Source organism: Dendropsophus ebraccatus, chromosome 4 (assembly GCF_027789765.1).
Source record: "Dendropsophus ebraccatus isolate aDenEbr1 chromosome 4, aDenEbr1.pat, whole genome shotgun sequence".
NCBI classification, from domain to species: Eukaryota; Metazoa; Chordata; class Amphibia; order Anura; family Hylidae; genus Dendropsophus; species Dendropsophus ebraccatus.
Window position 1 is genome coordinate 94,629,509 of NC_091457.1, and position 19,470 is coordinate 94,648,978.

The 19,470-nt window shown below is 41.4% G+C and overlaps 1 protein-coding gene across 1 annotated transcript in view; it reads left to right on the top strand.

Annotated features, from left to right (window-relative positions):
• Positions 1-19,470, top strand: part of SLC7A5 (solute carrier family 7 member 5) — a 45,095-nt gene that overhangs the window by 19,373 nt on the left and 6,252 nt on the right. Inside the window, exons 3-8 of the mRNA XM_069966295.1 lie at positions 3,480-3,585; positions 3,709-3,753; positions 4,392-4,515; positions 6,978-7,081; positions 8,225-8,321; positions 11,691-11,840. Coding sequence (XP_069822396.1) covers positions 3,480-3,585; positions 3,709-3,753; positions 4,392-4,515; positions 6,978-7,081; positions 8,225-8,321; positions 11,691-11,840 — 626 coding nt within the window. The remainder of the gene's footprint in view (positions 1-3,479; positions 3,586-3,708; positions 3,754-4,391; positions 4,516-6,977; positions 7,082-8,224; positions 8,322-11,690; positions 11,841-19,470) is intronic.

Sequence of the window (19,470 nt, forward strand, 5' to 3'; positions counted from 1 at the left end):
GTAGACAACAGAATCCAGTTTATATAGGAGATTAGCTGGAATACAGCCAAGAACGTCATAGCTGGGAGGCTGGCCTGATACTTATTAAATAGTCTTTACCTCCATTTTTAGTAAAAGCTGATTAATAGAGTAGGATGGGCACCAACCTAGGGCGGCTGCTGCCAAGCCTCTGCTGCCTAGCAACCACAGTTTTTTAGTGAAGTTGTCAGGCAACACATCCCTAGCAACAAGTCTCTGTCAGGTTTTTAGTCCAAATTACAATTTGCTAAGGATCAGAAAGAGACTTTTGGAGATCCAAACCTCTCCCTTTCTCATCAGACTTCTTTTTAACTAACATTTCTATAGACAGCCAATGAAATAAATTTTAACACTTTATTGTAAGTAGAAGATTGAATCAGCAAGATGGCTCAGTGGTTAGAACTGTCGCATTGCACCACTGGGGTTCAGGATTTGAATACAACCAACCAGCATCCCTGTGGAGTTTGTGTGTTCTTCCTGCGTTTCCTCCCACATTTAATAAACATACCAATCATTTATTTGGAAATTAGATAGATCCATTTGGTGTTTGTATGTTACATTTTGTAGTACTAAGTACTTAATGTAGACAGGAGATTTGTCCACTTTACAGCATGTGCTCCCGATATATCGTGACTGGTCTGCACATTGTGAGGACAGTGTGTTAGAAGGGAAGATAAGGAACCAAACCATCAGAGAACATTTCTGTACACACCCCTTAGAAATAAAAAGTTAAAAAGAGACCCTTTATCCATTGACCCATCTGGTTATTTGATAACTGCACCCACAGCTTTACCCATGTCCTGGACAGAATGATTGTTCAGTGTCTTGTCTAGACACGGGCAATGACATCTTATCTGGCGTCCACATGTATGGTACACTTCCATATGATAGCAGTTTATTGAAAGTGTGTTGAAAAAGTCTTTCAAAATTCTAAATGGTGTATTGGGAAAAATGACTTTATGGAGCCCATGTTTTGGTGTTCACAACATGATAATGTATTTCTGTGGATTAGTATAATTACTATCATGCCTAAGGTGTACTTTTTTAAATATATGAAACCTTAGTTAAAGGGTTTGTCACCCTTATAATTATGGATAAATGAAGCTTATTTCAAGCATTTCTTAAAATATATCATTTGAAAGCTATACACTCACTAATCCCTTATGTACCTGGATTGTTTGGTAACCTGTTGCCCTTTGTTACTGCCTGCCATGCATCCACCATCTTAGATCACTCATGCTCAGTTCAGTTGCAGTCACCTGATCTGTCCCATTAGTACTGGCAGTTGGTTTTCACTTCACATGCAAGCCAGGGGGATTGTGGGAAAGTGTCTGCACTGATGCATGGCAACAGTAGGGTCACAGTTCAAAGAGGAAACCAGGAAATGAATAGATCCAGATGAATAGAAATGGTTTTCCAGCAGGACATTGGCGAGTGTAATTCACTGCCTCCACCGGCTTGTCTTTTTCCCATTGTGCCATCTCTTCCCCAGGTATGGGACACACAAGCACCCAGCAGCCAACATGAGGAAAAGGCCACCTTCTTTCATTGCACTTTGGTCCAGTCCTGATGTTTTGAGGTCATAGAGGTGCTTTCATCCATGCTCAGGTGTCAGCATAGGCATTCTAACCAGACTGCATTGGGCTCCGTAGTGTTTTCTTACACCTTTCTATCATATTCAGTGTTAGCTTATTTAGCATTTGTGCTACAGTAGCTTTTCTATGGGATCAGACAAAATGGGATAGCCTTCCCACTCACATCAATGAGCTTTTGGCACTCTTCTTGCTTGTTCACCAGTTATCCTCCCTTGTACCCCTTTTGGTTGGTATCGACCACTGTATACCAGGGACCCACTACAGGACCTGTATGTATGCATCACAGTTTGGTCCTTATTAAAAATTCTTATGCTTGCCTATTTTTCCTGCTTTAAACACACCATCTTAGACTGTTTTCAAACTGCCTAATATAATCAATACAATTTCACTTGTCTCTGGCTTTACTGTCAAGGCTGATCACATGAATGTTTGTGCCTGTGGGCATTTTCTGACTAATACAGCCACATTTTTGCATCCATAATACGGACACAATGTTCCATCCCGGCTGCACGGCTATGGACCTGAACTAAAAGCTTCATAGGGATCCAAAATGCATCTGTACTACACTAGTCTGCTACTGACCTAGGGGTATATGAGTGTATGATTATGTGGGTGATTGTATGTCTGTTTGTGTGACATTATGTGGTATATACATGTTTTACCAACCCTTGTATGTCCCTGGCCCTAAGTGTTAGATAGTATTTTGCCCTTGAGGTCATGGCACATGTGACAGGTCATGCAGCAGATTAGGCTGAGATTCTGCACACAGTTAGCCAGTCGGCTAGTCAGCTGCTTCAGCTTGGGCTGAGGCTGTGGCTCCTGCTGGATTTATGCCCTATCCCACGTTGTCATGTGTTTTACATCTCTATCACCGCTAGTGTGTCATTGTGGCAGAGTGACTCTAGCCTATCATGTATTAGAGAGCAGGTTAACAGAGATTTCATTGAATGGGTCCTTTCATTTCAATTAAAAATCCTCAGGAGCTTCAGGGATGTAAAAGCTTCTTATGTTTTTACATTTTTTTCCTGTACTCCAGGATAATTTTCTCAAGCCTGAGCCTTCCAAGGACGGATTATGTTATGGAAAGAAGTGGCCTTGTACAGCGCTTACATGGCTCATTGTAGTTTGACATTCACATAGGTTTGTGAGCCATCTGACACAATATCTAAGGATACTATAGCATATTTAGGCAAAATTGTCTTTCAGGAGTTTGGGAAAGACGTTTGAGGGACATTGTGATAGCTGTATCTGTTACTACCCAGTTTTCTTTTAAATTGATATGACCGTGAGTTAGCCAAACAGAATCTTAAATAACTTGAACTACTGATAGACTTGAGAATTTTTATTTTGAAGTGTCACTGTCACAACTGATCACTAGAACGAGCCAGGAGCACTCGGCTAAGCACGTTTCTCCTTGTCATGCTGCTTACTGCTGAAGATGGCCTCTATGGTAATTCTTTGAAATTCAGCAATGAGTTAGATGGGGAAAGAAGCACTTGCCTGCGTGTTTCTCCTGGCTTGTGGAATTATAATTCTTTAATGACAGTTAAGATTTTTCTAAATATTACCAAGGAGCAGTGGATGTTGGGCATGATAAAAAAAAAAAAAACTATATTTACCCCTTGGTACACTGATCACATTACTATATACTGAGCATGTGACTCTGCAAGCAGTCAATTTTTTTTTTTATTTTGCTTCCCATTCCCTGCCCATGGGAACCTCCATGAACCACCTCATATCACTTGCCATTTTACAGTAACTGTGGGGACTCTAGAAGGCCAGACTGTAAGTCTTACCAGCCACATACCACTTACCAAGACTTGTACATTGTCCTTCTATAATATTCATGTCCATTTTTTCTTATAGGAGACGTCAGCAATTTGAGCCCAGAACATTCGTTTGATAACACTAGTAAAGATGTTGGCAAATGGGTCCTGGCATTATACAGTGGACTTTTTGCTTATGGAGGATGGTAGGTTAACTGTTACATATGATCTATAGCAGCAAGTCCACAATGAGATCTGCCTGACCTAAAACACTAGGGATTGCATCTGATTGATTCATTGCTGACAGTTTTCTTTTATTCTTATTGCAGGAATTACTTGAATTTTGTCACAGAAGAAATGATAGAACCTTACAAGTAAGTGACCTGACAGTTCTTACTGTCCTTTTGCCAGCACAAACCTCTAAAACTAATGAATTTCAGGCACAGCCACTTAAAGAGAGGATTTATTAATAGAGATGAGCGACCCTTGAGCATGCTCGAGTCCATCCGAAACCGGACTTTTGGCATTTGATTAGCGGTGGCCGCTGAAGTTGGATAAAGCCCTAAGGCTATGTGGAAAACATGGATATAGTCATTGGCTGTATCCATGTTTTCCAGACAACCTTAAAGCTTTATCCAACTTCAGCAGCTACCGCTAATCAAATGCCGAACGTTCAGGTTCGGATGGACACGAACCCGGTTCGCTCATCTCTATTTATTAACTCCCCAATTGTTACCAGATACCCTTATAACAGAATAAAACTAAAATTTTTTAGTTGGTTCCATTTAGCCTGAACCATAGGCAGAAGGAAATATGGGCAGGCTGCCATATTACATCCGTCTATAACTGTCTATGCTGCAGCGTTTTAGTAGTTTGTAAACTAGCAAGGATTCTGGCATAAAGTTGCCAGAGTAGTCCACATTTTTTTTTTTTTTACTGAGCTTGATTGATAGATCAATAAATAAGTAGGACTGTGCAGCCTCTATATATAATAACTATTTATGTTTTACAGAAACCTACCTCGCGCGATAATCATTTCTCTGCCCATCGTCACTTTGGTTTACGTCCTCACTAACCTGGCGTATTTCACAACTCTTACACCAGAGCAGATGTTGACCTCCGAGGCTGTAGCTGTGGTATGTGACTGATATCCTGAAAACATTTCATGCTAAGTACCCTTCTTCATGTCAGCAGAGCTGTGGAGGGCTGTGGAGACAGTACGCTGCAGCTCTGACTCCTAAATTTTTTATCAGGAACGACCCCAGCTCTTTTATAAATAGCCAGTCAGACAACAGGGGACTTATTTATCACACTGGTGTAAAGTAGATCTGGCTCAGCAGCTTCTCCCTAATGTCCTACATGATCCTGGTGCGACTTCTGAGGAAATAAGGCAAAGATATAAAGCAGATTCTCCTGTGTGTGTACAGTGGATGCAGCCAGTCTCCAGCCAACATGTCCTGAACAACTCAAAACTAGACTAGATGGACCAGGTAGTCAGACATAGTAGACATAGTAGAATAGAGAAGAAATCAGGCGATACCTTTTGGAGGCTAACTGAGTATATTTGGGTGTAAGCTTTCGAGAATCTAGCTCCCTTCGTCAGACAAGATGTTATACAGAACTGAAAAAATCACAGACTTATATACACACTAAACAGAGCTCATCAAATAGTCAGACATAGTAGTAATAATAAAAATGCTTTAGGCCAGACATATTGATATATGGGTAAGACACAGTGATATAGATGTCAGACATAGTGACATAGAGGGGTCAGACATAGGCCCAGATTTATCAGCTCTCTGTCAGCGTTTGTGTTCCTGAATTATCGCAGCCCCAGAGAAAGTACCCGCTCAGCCAGTTAGTGACTGCAGCTGTGTTCTGCCTCACTCACTGATTGGCTAAGTTGGCATTTCTGAGTGGTGTCATGACATCACAGGATCAGGAGCCCAGTGGGGGGGGGGGGGCATGAGCCGTGACACTGTGCAGTGTCACGGGGCATTGGGATGGGTAAAAAGGACTGCTTTAATATTCCACCACCCCCTGCACCCCTGGATTTTTCGCTGTTGCTCAGAATACCCCTTTAATTTCTCTCTCTCTCTCTCTCAAAAACACACACAGCCTGCTGCAGCGATAGCGAACACACATGCAGCCTGCTGCAGCTATAGCACCCACACACACAGCCTGCTGTAGCCATAGCACACGCAGTCTGCTGCAGCCATAGCACATGCACCCTGCTGCAGCCATAGCACACATGCACAGCCTGCTGCAGCCACAGCGCGCGCACACACCCTGCTGCAGCCATAGCACACACACATAACCTGCTGCAGCCATAGTACACAACCCCTAATATGAAAAATAAAAAGAGTGGGGGCTCTACCTAAGTAGTAAACAATCCAAAATTGAGGGTGCCACTCTGTACCAGCAACCACACTACATAGAACAATATAAAGAACCAAGAAGGTACTATGTTTATGAGTGCACCCCACAAGAAAATCACAACAAATAATTTAGAAAATTATAAACACATCAATTTTATTAATACACAAAAAAGTTAAACGCACTAAAAATCCCAATACAGGGGATACAAAATAGTCAGGTATTCCTGAAAAATAATCAGGGTAATAACCTACAGGGCACTAATAAGGGAAGTAAATAGCTCCCCCTATCTGTGGCCGGTCCATATGTTCTGCTATGAATAATAATAGTGAGGCGTAAACCATTTGAAAAAAATAAACAATCATACACAGTAAAGTGCTACATAGTACAATCTAAGTGCATTAGTGCAACAAAATATCTGTGCAAAAATCGCCTAAAAATCTGGCCAAAAAAAATGTAAAATGATAACCTAATAATAAAGGTGAAAATAAAGCATAGAACCATGGACCAGATACAGTCCGCCCTGGAACCATGGACCAGATACAACCCCAACCACCCTTGTCTAATAGGGCCAGTGCTTTATTTCTGATTTTTTGAGGAAACTAAATGTATGTGAGAAAGTGTTTTTCTAGTTGTGATAAATAAGGTACTTAGATTAATAGAACATAAAATATATTGATGAGAAACATTTATAAAAAATTATGTGAAAATACAATAATGAAATTTCAAAAGATTTTCTTAAAAAGCTGGAATCTGAGTCGGTACATTCTTTCCGACTCCAGCCAAAACTACTTCCGACTCCACAGTCCTGGATGTCACATATAGTTATAGACCACTGAAAAATAATAACTGTTAAAGAAATCTAGGACTGTGATGATCAGCAGAAACGACAGGTCATTTTAGTCCGGTCTACTGTTGGGAGGAATCACAACTGTTTGAAACAGTTAAAAATTATTTTGCCCAAACATCCTATTGTACATGAATTGTACATTAGCCATGTCTGTTTTTAGGAAAATGATTAACAAGTAATATGGTTACCACTGCAGCTTTTATAGGGGGTGCCATCCAGATTTGTAAGACTTCCACCCATTATAAAGTGATACACCCCCACACCAGAGTATCCTCAGCTTGTTTAGCTGATTTTATTTTGTATCAGTTGTGTCTTGTATTGTTTCCTCCTAAGCAGCTATATGACAAGATCTTGTTTTCTTTATTACACCAGGATTTCGGTAACTATCACTTAGGAGTCATGGCCTGGATCATTCCCGTCTTTGTGGGATTGTCTTGTTTCGGCTCTGTGAACGGGTCACTGTTTACATCTTCCAGGTAATGAAGGTTCTAGAGACAAACCCCAAACTGACTATGAATTTTCATGTGTCTTTACAATTGATGAATATGTTGATGTAACATGACAAACAGATCGTGTTCTGCCAAAGTAAAGAGTAACCAACCTAATTACAGAAGCTTTATTATCAAAAACACCCTTAGGACAGCGAAGGGCTAGCAGGTGTCTTTGCTTGGATTCACATGTGCTAGATGTAGTGTGGCAGAGCTGCACTAGTTCTGAATGTTAAAATAACAGTGGGAAAACCTTGAAAGGGATTTCCCATTTATTTTTTATATAAAATAGTTGCAAATTTCTGTGTAATATACTTGGACATTTTAGGTGACATTTTGGGAGAGTTACTAGGAGTTTTGGGGCCAAGTTTCAGTCATTTTTTTTCCTGTAGAGAAAAAAAACTCACGCTTAGTGTTTGTTGCCTTTTGTGCCTTTTTCACAAAAAATGGTTAAAATGCAATAGAAGAACACCATCAGAAATATGTTTTGCTTGTAGATGATTTCATAATTCACTAGACTTTGATATAACATGTGGCCACTGGAAAGAAATTGCTGCAAAAAGGGCATTTGGACATGTTGCATGTACTAAATAACATAGCAGCAGAAATTAGGGGGGGGGGAAATATTCCTCGTACTAACTATGAACAAAAATAACAATAATGCATATGTATAGAATCTACCCATTGTCCACCCTCTCTTTGGTTGAACTTGATAGATGTGTCTTTTTTCAACCATACTAACTATGTAGCTATGAACTCTTCTCTCAGTTCACCACTGGTGAAATGCCATTGCCATCAAGTCCCTGATGGACATGCTAGAAATGGAGCACCACAACCAATCATTGGCCTCTTCAATCACGTGCACTCTCATTAGCAGTCCATGTATAATTTTGTTTAAAAAGTAAAAATAAAAAAATTCAGGAAACCCCCTTAGAGTACAAACACACAGGCCAGATCCACAGCGAATTTCTCGCCGCGAAATTAGCAGCGATATCTGCTGCTCATCACTTCCCTGTAGTTTCTTTGAGAAGACATAATCGCAGCGGGATGGAAATCCGCTGCAGATCCGGCCTGTGTGTTTGTCCCTTTATATGATTTTTAGTCCTAAGTGTGTGTTTTTTCCTCCCTCAGGTTGTTCTATGTCGGGTCCAGAGAAGGACATCTGCCATCTCTCCTATCAATGATTCACCCCAGACTGCTTACTCCAATGCCATCTCTCATCTTCACGGTATGTGCCTGGAACTGCACTCTGTACAGTGGTCTGGCTTTATGCTAGTCAGTCTGTGTAATTGATTTGTTGCTAATTTTACACAATTACTTTATTTGGGATAAACATTTGCAATAAACCCATGTTAAATGTCATACCTGCATCAAAATATGAAATTGCGGATTTCAAACCAGTCGATTTTTTTTATTCTCTTCAAAATCCGCAGGCAAATCCACAGTGGCTAATCCACACAGTTTGGTGCAGATTTTCTACTGTAGATTTACTCTACCGTGACTTTGCACTTCTTTCTTTTTTATTGTCGTACCAACTCTGCAGCCTCTGCTTGTCTTGCCTCTTTTTAGTTTCCACATCTCACATATTCCTTCAGTGCAGTGAAGGGGCTTAAATTAAGGGTACAAACACACACACACTGTATGCGCAGCAGATACGCAGCAGATCTGCAGCAGATTTGATGCTGTGTTCAGTTATTTAGATCTAATCTGCTGCGTATTTGTTGCGTATTTTCTGTGTATCGCAGCAGTAAATACGCTGCATATACGGTGTGTGTGTTTATACCCGTAAAGAGGAGAAAAATCAAGATTGCAGATTTTTTTAAAATTATATATTAGAAAAAAATTATAAAAAGCAATCAAAATTTTTCTTTTTACACCAATATCATACCAATAAAAACTAGAGATCATGGCGCAAAAAATGACACCCCTACCAGCCTTGTAGGTGGAAAATTAAAAGCGGTATGGCTCTTAAAAGGTGGGGAGGAACATTGCTTCAATTTCACCTGGACATCCGGGCATCAATGACCTTTGGCATGAAGGGGTTAGGTATAATTGTATCTCCCTAGAATACCCCATTATAAGCTAAAACAAAATGCAGAGAAAAAGCTAATTGGATTGTTTAGACCTGGAAAAGTTAAAAGTAAACTAGAATGTTCCAGAAGTAAAACACAAAGGGCTTAGGTTTATGAAAGCTGTCTAAAAAGAAACTATTATTGATTCCATAGCAGCCAATCACAGCACACTTTAAAGTGACACTGTCACCTCCTTTTTGCATTCTGACTTCTCTACACAGGTGTAATGGGTAAATTAAGCGGTTTTCATACCTTATTTTATATCATACGTCATGCTGCTTGTTCAAGTGAAAAGTCATCTTTAATCAACTGCAGATTGTGTTAAGTGGGTGGGGCTTTGCATCATTAGCACCACTTAGCCCCGCCCACAGCGCCACAGTTGGCCCGTCCCCTTTGTCGGCCATTTGAACAGGCTGGCCTAAAGGTCTAGGCCAACAGTGGCGCTTTGGGGAAATACAGGTATTCTGCCACAGGCAATATCCACAACCTTGATCAATACCTCCCAATAGGTAGGGATCACCACCCCTAACAGTGGCGCTGTGGACGGGGCTAAGTGGTCCTAATGCCGTGAAGCCCCGCCCACTTTTCACAATCTGCAGTTGATAAAGGATCACTTTTTATTTGAACAAGCACTATGACGTATGATATAAAATAAGGTATGAAAACTGCTAAATTTACCCATTACACCTGTGTAGAGAAGTCAGAATGCAAAAAGGGGGTGAAAGTGTCCCTTTAAGTTCTCATAGTACTCTTGAAAAAGGAAGTTTTGGTGTGGTTGGCCGCTATAGACATTAAACACAGCTTTTGTCTACATTTTGCATAAATCTCCTCTGAAGTATAGTAGAAAGTTGCAGAACCTTTCTTTATACAGCCACTAAAGGGGTTTCAGGGGTTCAAACAATAGCTACAGGATAGAATCCACCAAAAAGTTGTTCCCTGCAACACCTAATGCGATCATTTCAAATACATTGTCTATGTGATGCAGCAGCCAATCACAGGTCTGAGCAGTCTCTTCCTGCATAGATGGCACATGACCTCTGAGGCTGGTGATTGGCTTCAGTGTCATGATGTATGTGATGTCATCACCGCAAACCCGTTAGGGGACACCAGGTTTTTTTTAAAACCCACATCACCCTATTTAAAGTGTTACGGTCATTTAAAAAAAAAAAACCTTTGAAATGTCACATAGACATTTCTAAGTATTGATTGGTTGGGTCTTAGGGCCAATGCACACGTCCGCAGATTTCCATACGTGCATGTATGGTTTTCTGCGGACTGAAACCCGGAGCTCCCAGCATCATGATCAATTATGATGTCAGTAGCTCCGATACTGTTTGAAAGTTCGTGCTAGTGTACTGACACAGCCACATGGCATAATTAATCATGATGCTGGGAGCCCTGGGGTCTAGTCTGCAGAACACCGTCCATGCACGGACGGAATTCTGCAGACGTGTGCAATAGCCCTTAGTATTGAGACTTCTATGATCTCTACATATAGCTGGGAGAAGCTCACATCAGGGTGCTTCACTCCTTGGCTCGTCTCCAACTCAAATAGTTCAAGTGGCTATCCAAAATAAATAAAATAAAAATAAGGTGGCAAGCCATAGAGTGAAGTGCTCCAGTAACCAGTGGGGGTCTCAACACTGATCGAAACGTTTGACATGTCTGTGAGACATGTTTAAAAAACTAAATCACATTAATGCTTTTTAAACTTTATTTGTTTAGAGCTACTTTAATTTAAGGAACAGAATGTGGGCTGCATGTTAAAGCTGCTCATTTTTGGTGGCTTTTAGCCATATTTCTGTTCCGTAAAGTTTATTATGTGAGAGAAAGGATGAGAAGGATGTACTTATTCTATTAGTTTTGTAAACAGGGGACAGAGGGCAGTCATCTGCTGAAAATGTGATGTCACTGTTTATTTGGAAGAGATTGCTGCTGAGAAATCTGTTCATTATATAAGAGTTTTTCCCCAAAAACCAAAGAACTACTTGGAAGTATAAGTCATTCTCTGCTTTCAGTCATCTCTTACAAGGGTAACAGATGCTTGTTGACAGTCACAAATGGACCCCATCTTTTCACAGACCCTGAATGGCAAATAATCCTATATTGTCCTGTAAAATTACACTCCAACAGCCCTCTTACCAAATCTCCTTCTGCTGCCTGTGTGTGTTCACTATAGCTTTAGGGGTTATGCAGGATTAAAAAATACAGCTAATTTTTTGCAAAAACAGCACCATCCCTGTCCTCAGGTTGTATGTGGTACTACAATTCAGCTCAATTCACTTAAATGGAACTGAGCTGCAAAACCCACAAGAGTGGTGCTATTTCTGCAAGAAAATGAACATGCTCTTCTAAGCCCGGATAACCCCTTTTGGAATTCTATTCATCATGCATTATTCATAAAGCATCTACATATTGTGTGTCTATATGTAAACCCTCACAAGATCTCTTCATGTAGCATATTAAATGAATCTGTGTTATTGTCTGTTTTCTCTGCCTCATTCTTTTCCTTATTTTTCTTCTAGTGTGCCATGACGCTGCTGTATGCTTTCTCAAATGACATCTTTTCAGTCATCAATTTCTTCAGCTTCTTTAACTGGCTGTGTGTAGCGCTGGCAATCATTGGAATGTTGTGGCTCAGATACAAGAAACCAGAACTGGAGAGACCCATTAAGGTAAGAAACCAATGAGGCCCAGTTAAAGGGGTACCCAGATCTAACGTAGGTTAACATGTAGGTCTCATAAAAATAAATATTTTTGAAAATATATTCATTTAGCCAACTTTCCTCCTCCCGATATGCCTGCACTTTTCCTCCATTCTGTTGTCTAGGTTACCAACCACCTCTCAGCTGTAAAAGCAGTTGCCGGGCTGAAATATTTATATAGATATAGTCAGGGCCATATTTGTCACCATTTATTTTGTCCCTTCCTTGCCTAATAATACTAGCCTGCTAGCACTCCGGATCAGAAGTGTCATTTTTTTAAGCTCCAGAAAGGATGGTACCCGGCTTTTCCTAGTAGTCCTGTGCTTGTGGGTACTGGGGTAACAATGCAGGGTTAAAGCTAGCTGTTTTACAGGCTGTTTACACCTTCTACTAGTGAAGCTTGCAAAGTGAGTTAAAAAAACAATACACCAGAGAAAAACTTTTATTAAAATAAAAAAAAAAGCTGTAAATGGAGGCCACATGTCCCTGTGTGTCCCTGTTGTGTTAGCAGCTGTGACTACTGCATGCGCTTGCGAACTCCAGGTGGGACTGGCATTGCAAGTTTTGTCTGCAGTTAAAAAGCGCATATGCTAAGCCTGACACCTAGCGCAAAAAAAGAGAAGACCACCCACAAAACGCTGAAGTGCTGTGTTCTTATAATGCATTTTTAACATAACCGTAATATAGAAGCAGAGCTGAACACTTACCTCTCCCGTCTCCTGGGGGTGTAGGTTTGGGTCATCGGCAGTATGAACTGCAAATACAGGCCTGGATATAGTGTTTATATAGATTTAATATATATCAATCTATCTACACTATTATATGTATATATTTGAGCCAAGCACTGCTGTTACAGCAGAGTGGTGGATAGTAACCTAAACAACAAGCTGTCAATGAGGAGGAGCCAAGTTTGCTAAATGAATGTACTTCCAAAAATATTGATGTTGCCTACCAGTTTAACCATGCTAGTTGAGATAAGAACACCCCTTTAAGAAAAAACTGAAGTTTTATGATTGAGTAGTAGTAGTAAGGTCTTGGTGCTTTTTGTATATTAACAGTTGATTTCAATAGCTAGATGTCTTGTTTTTTAAGTTAAAGAGGATAACAACACCCATCGGCAGCTGGTCCTGCTCACCTACTTTCGATTGGCAGATTTCTTCCTATACACAGTAATATGGAGAAACCCACCAGTCATTAGAGAGTGAGCCCAGTTGTCTCCTTATTAAAGGAGAAGTCTGGCATTTTCTAAAACCAGGCATCCTGCAGGGGAAGGGGGCAAATTGATCACAATTACTAACTTACCTGCTGCAGAACCCCCATCGGGACCAGCCGCGGGACCCCCACCGGGCTCCGGGATGCCCGGATGTCTACGTCATGACCCGGCTGATGGGTGGGATGCTGCTCCAGTCACTTATTATCTGAGCGGCCAGTTCAGCAGCTGGGGCAGACCTTTTCCCCCCTGGTTGTGGCATCATTACTGTATCATAACTTATGTGAGAAGTCCTCTTTAAAATATGGGGTTGCAGGGCCATCCTATGCCCTCCCTTCCCTGTTAGTGCACGCTTTGCTGGGTGGGTGGGTGTTCTCCGACCGACACGATGGTGAGTTAGTGTAGGGACTCATGTGAACCAGGGGACCTGCACGTGGTACATGGGGCAGTATGGTTTGATCAAATTATATACCAACATCCTGGCGTTGGTTATTAAATGTAGCCAAGTGGCATTAGTGTCAGCCATAGGTGTGAGGTGCAATGCTCCTTTTTCTCCCGGTCCTCTTTAAACTGTACCTAAGCCAGCACACTGGGCATGTTGGTGCATAGAGAGCACTGCTTAGTTCAAGAATATTATGCAAAGTACTACTTAGACTCCTATGTTTGTGGGCTTATAGCAAAAAATGCAAGTACATAGAAAGATACAAACAGTAGATATACTTAATACAATTGTAAAAAAAAAAACAAGATTTTTTTGTAGCAGTGTATATCTCCTGTATTATTATATCTGCTGTCTGTACTTGTTGCATAGCATCGCTTAGGCACTACTATTAAACTAATACCAGGCCGCGTGTCTGGCAGTCAGTGACTTTAGGGAGGGTGGGGTGGATAGATGCACAGCTTGTAAGGACCTGAGAGATTATGTACAATTACATCCATAAAAGATCAAGCCATTAAATCATGTTAAACCTCAGGAATTCATCATCTTTCTGCAGACAATAATGGTAGCCAGGAGGCAGGTTTTTATCCATAGCTCAGTTAATGCAGCTTCTGCTGTAAGGTAACAGAGCGGTGACAATGGCAGTTCCCTCCATTTAACGATAATAATAAGATAGGAAGCATAAATGATGCCCACCGGCTGCACAGATACCAAATCACACGAAGTAGAAAGTCCAGAATCTGTGTACTCACCAACACTGTACCAACGTGTTCTGCTTTCAAATTACGTCAGATTATACCCCTGCCTGTACCTTTATGATCCTCCCCTGAAATAGAAACAAAAGGGTTTTAACATTTATGCCACTAAAATTTAAAGGGGTTGTTCATCAAAAAGTGTTTTCTTTCAAATCAACTGGTGCCAGAAATTTGTAATTTACTTCTATTAAAAAATCGGAAGACTTCCAGTACCTATCAGCTGCTGCTGTGTCCTGCAGGAAGTGGTGTATTCTCTCCAGTCTGGCACAGTGCTCTCTGCTGCCACCTCTGTCCATGCCAAGAACTGTCCAGAGCAGTAGCATATCCCCATAGAAAACCTCTACTGGTCTGCAGACTGGAAAGAATACACCACTTAGAGCAGGATATACAGCAGCTGATAAGTACTGGAAGAGGTGAGATTTTTTTTAATAGAAGTAAATTACAAAACTCTGGTGCTTTCTGGCACCAGTTTATTTGAAATACATTATTTTTTTTATTAACCTTTAATTAGTCCTTTAAGGGACTTCTAATTCACTTTGGGGGAATTTATTAAGATTGGTATCCCAGGCATCGTTCTTTAAGGACAAAAGCTATTTTTTACTATGTTAATACTTATGGAAAGTTAGACAAATTCCTAATGTACATTAATTATGGGAAATGCACATATAGTACTATTTCCCTTAATTTTGTAGATCAGGCAGGGATTAGATTCTGTAAAAAACAGTGATGTCACAAATCAGTTGTAATTCCTATAGAGTGTCCAGCTGGGGGCGCACTATATTTAGAAGTCTATGGCACTGTATTGTGTCTATGGAAATGTATGTAATGTTATGTAGTGTAATGTACACTATGCTTTATTGATTGAATACATTAATGGAATACTTTGGGGAGCAAGTGTCCTTGCTCCCCAAAGTATTCCATAAATGTATTCACTCAATACATTTGTAGGGCACCGAGCAGGAAGGAAGAAAGGTGCCTGTGCATCTAATTACCTCCTCCCTCCCTCCCTCCCACCCTGCATGGTGCTGTGGGACACACATACACTTTACTACTACTACATAGTATGAGCAGATGATGGGGGAGTAGTACCAGGGCCACACCCATCACCAATGCCCCCCGCAACATATGCACTGTACCACTCCTCCCATCATCTGCTCATAGTTTTAGCAGATGATGGGGAAGTAGTACCAGGGCCATCCCCATCAGTTAACTGCCTCCACATATGCACTGTACTACTCCTCCCATCATTTGCTCATAGTATGAGCAGATCATGGAGGAGTAGTACCAGGGCTATCTCCATCAACAGCACCCCCTGCCCCAAGCCGCCGGGGGTGACATCAGGGAACGAGTCGGCAAGACGTGGGGGCGGCGGTGAGCTCTGCAGTCTCCGGCAGGGTATGTGAACTGCAGTGCAGCAGCGGCGGCAGGAGGTGCTGGTGATGGGGTTAGCCTTGGTACTACTCCCCCATCATCTGCTCATACTGTGAGCAGATGATGGGAGGAGTAGTACAGTGCATATGTGGCGGCGGGTGGGGTTTGGTGATGGGGATGGCCCTGGTACAACTCCCCCATCATCTGCTCATACTATGAGCAGATGATGGGAGGGGTGATACAGTACATATGTGGTGGAGGGGGGTTGGTGATGGGTGTGGCCCTGGTACTACTCCCCCATCATCTGCTCATACTATGTAGTAGTAGTACAGTGTATATGTGGGTGATGGGGATGGCCTTGGTACTACTGATGGGATGTAGTAGTACAGTGATGGGAGTAGTAGTACAGTGTATATGTGTCCCACAGCACTGAGCAGAAAGGGAGGGGGGAGGTAGTTAGATGCACAGGCACCTCTCTCCCTCCCTGCTCGGTGCCCTCCAAATGCATTGATTGAATACATTTATGGAATACTTTGGAGAGCAAGGACACTTTACAATTGAATTACAACTGATTTGTGACATCACGTTTTTTTTTACAGAATCTAAACCCTGCCTGATCTACTAAATTAAGGGAAATAATAATAATATTTATTTGTATAGCGCCAACAGATTCCGCAGCGCTTATTTAAATATATAAATACATTACAGGTTATATATTAAATTATACAATGAATAAGTTACAATAACAAATTAGTGACCTGCTCTCAAGAGCTTACAGGCTAGGATGACTGGGAGTAACACGAGAGGCAACAAGTGCTTTATTTGTCAATGTTCCAGTCATTGTACATGGAGTCTCTAAGTGCCTATAGGCGGCTGGGCAAGCCAGTCACATTCCATTTTCTTAGCTCAGATAACAAGGACAGTGTACATAGCACCAAAGAAGTTATAGAGAGGGGATAGCAAAGGGAGACGAGATTACGAAATGTTATAAGCACGCCTGAAGAGATGGGTCTTCAGGGCGCGCTTGAAACTGGGGATGTTGGAAATAAGTCTGAGGCCTTTGGGTAAAGAGTTCCAGAGAACTGGTGCAGCACGAGAGAAGTCTTGGAGGCGGGAATGAGAAGTTCTGATTAAAGAAGAGGTTAGTGTAAGATCATTAGCAGAACGCAGAGCACGGGAAGGATGATAGGTGGAGATGAGGGAGGAGATGTATGGAGAGGCAGAGTTGTGGAGAGCTTTATGGGTGAGGGTGAGGAGTTTGAACTGTGTTCTATATTTAATGGGTAACCAGTGCAGTGACTGGCACAGAAGGGAGACGTCGGTATAGCGGCTGGAGAGGAAGATTAGCCTGGCTATATGTGCATTTCCCAAAATTAATGACAGCCATAGGCTGTATCCCAGTTTTCCAGGCGGTCCTCCGGCTGTATCCACCCTCTTCACGGAGGCTGCAGACAGCGGGAATCAGATGCTGAGAGTTCAGGTTCATACGAACCCGAACCTCGGCAGGTTCGCTCATCTCTAATTGTAACAAACATGACTAAAGTGATGCTGATGTGTTTAGCAGACAGAGGAATGTCTAGATTGGTATCCAAACCTTCAGCTATAATAAGTATGAAGTCAGAACAGGACATTGGGTGCAAAGGAGTTCACTGAAAGCAGAAGCAATGTGGAAAAGGTTGAGGAATTGAAACACGAAAGTCATTAAAGGAGAACTCCAGTGATTTTTTTTTCTTTTAAATCAACTGTTATCAAAAAGTTCTACAGATTTGTAATTTTTTCTCTATATAAAAATCCCCAGTCTTCCAGAACTTATTAGCTGTCATGGACAGATGTGGCAGCAAAGAGCATTGTGTCAGCCTGCAAAGAATACATCACTTCCTACAGGAAATACAGCAGCTGATAAGTACTGGAAGACCTGCGATTTTTAAATAGAAGTAAATTACAAATCTATATAACATTCTGACACCAGTTTATTTAAAAGAAAAAACATTTTCGCCAGAGTACCCCTTTAAAAAGTTGAGGATCTTTTCATGCTGCAGTGCTTTAGCTTAATATATGTAAATCCCCTAGTATATAGTTAGTAATGTAATCACCCCATTTATTGGGTATAACAGTTTAATAATAATCTTGGCAGGCAGTGGAAAGAGTAGATTCCCATGGCTGATTTGTGAATCCCTGTGCAGAGTGCAAGCTGCCTTTACAGCAGTCTTTATTCTGTCTATGAAGCAGCATGCCCACAGCCGAGTCCAGGTGATGGGTAAGGGCCCTATTACACAAACATACTAGCTGACAGATTTTCTTTTTGAGGAATGGACTATAAATAGAGATGAGCGAACCTCGAGCATGCCCGAGTCCATCCGAACTTGATCGTTCGGTATTTGATTAGCGGGGGCTGCTGAAGTTGGATAAAGCTCTAAGGTTTTCTGGAAAACATGGATACAGCCAATGACTATATCCATGATTTCCACATAGCCTAAGGGCTTTATCCAACTTTCGCAGCCACCGCTAATCAAATGCCGAAAGTTCGGGTTCGGATGGACTCGGGCATGCTCCAGGTTCGCTCATCTCTAACTATAAACAGAGAACATGTAATTACTGAGCTTTCTCTTTTTTTCAAATCCATTCATGGCTTTGGCTTAAATAAATCTGTCAGATAATCTGTTGATGTAATAGGCCCCTTAGCTTCGTAGAATCATCATCTGCACTCTCCAGCTCTTTTAATAGATTGCTCCCACATGTATTTTAAATGTCAATTCGCTAATATAACATTATTATGGGACGTGCACCTGTTAGCTGCAAGAGCGATGTCTAGAATAACACGCAAGGCTGGCCTCTGAGATAGTTGGGAACAGTCCCATGGCCACTGAAATCTATTCCCATAATAACAGCTTATTTATGGAGTCGCTATTTTGGGAGTACTTTAATATATTTATTAACATGGCATTAAAGGTGCAATATAGACCTAAAATTTCAGATGACCAGAGAGCAGTAAGGTCCCTAAACTGAAGGCTAACTTGGCCTTGGAGGCCGTAGACAGGTACAATGGCATTTTTACAATGTTTCCACCGCTTTGGTCAGAACACACAGCACTTGCTGTGCTTCTTTGATCTCAGCTGGATACAGTTTAAGGGTTCATTTTTTCCTGTCGCCCCCGTATTGATGTTATGAGTTAGTTCAGACAACAACCAAGGGGGAGGGGGGAGGCAAAACTTTTGACCACTGCTCCTCTTCCTTGTCCTTTTTGCCGCTCATTGTTTCAAAGTTTCCTGGAGAAGTTCACCTGCTGAGGATAGACCATTCACACACAGTGTGAAGTCTGAAAACAGTGGGAGTATAGGGAAGACAGGAATAGTAACAAAGCAACTAGGGCAGTCCCCATGATCTAAGGGTACAGGTGAAGCACACATATATACAGAATAAATAGCATTTTATATATTTTTGTTTGTATAGTCTGTAGGAACAGAAAAGTCTTTGCATACACTTTTGACAGTATCCTGTGTTACTGCCTGTATTATGCTCCAGAGCTGCACTCATTATTCTCCTGGTGGAGTCACTGGCCCTGATTTGTTAATCTGTCTTTCATGGACCGTGATTGGTGGTTATATGTCTGAGACAAAAATGTGGTTGATTTTTTTTGTCTCAAACAGATAAATAAATCTGGCCCACGACTTTACTTATGCTACACTGATCCTGAGTTACATTGCTTGTCAGTATAGGATGAGCAATGTAATATATGTACACACCGATTCACCTAGAACAGGGATGGGAAATCTGCGCCCCTCCAGTTGCGAAACTACAATTCCCTAAAGCTTTGGCTGTCCAGGC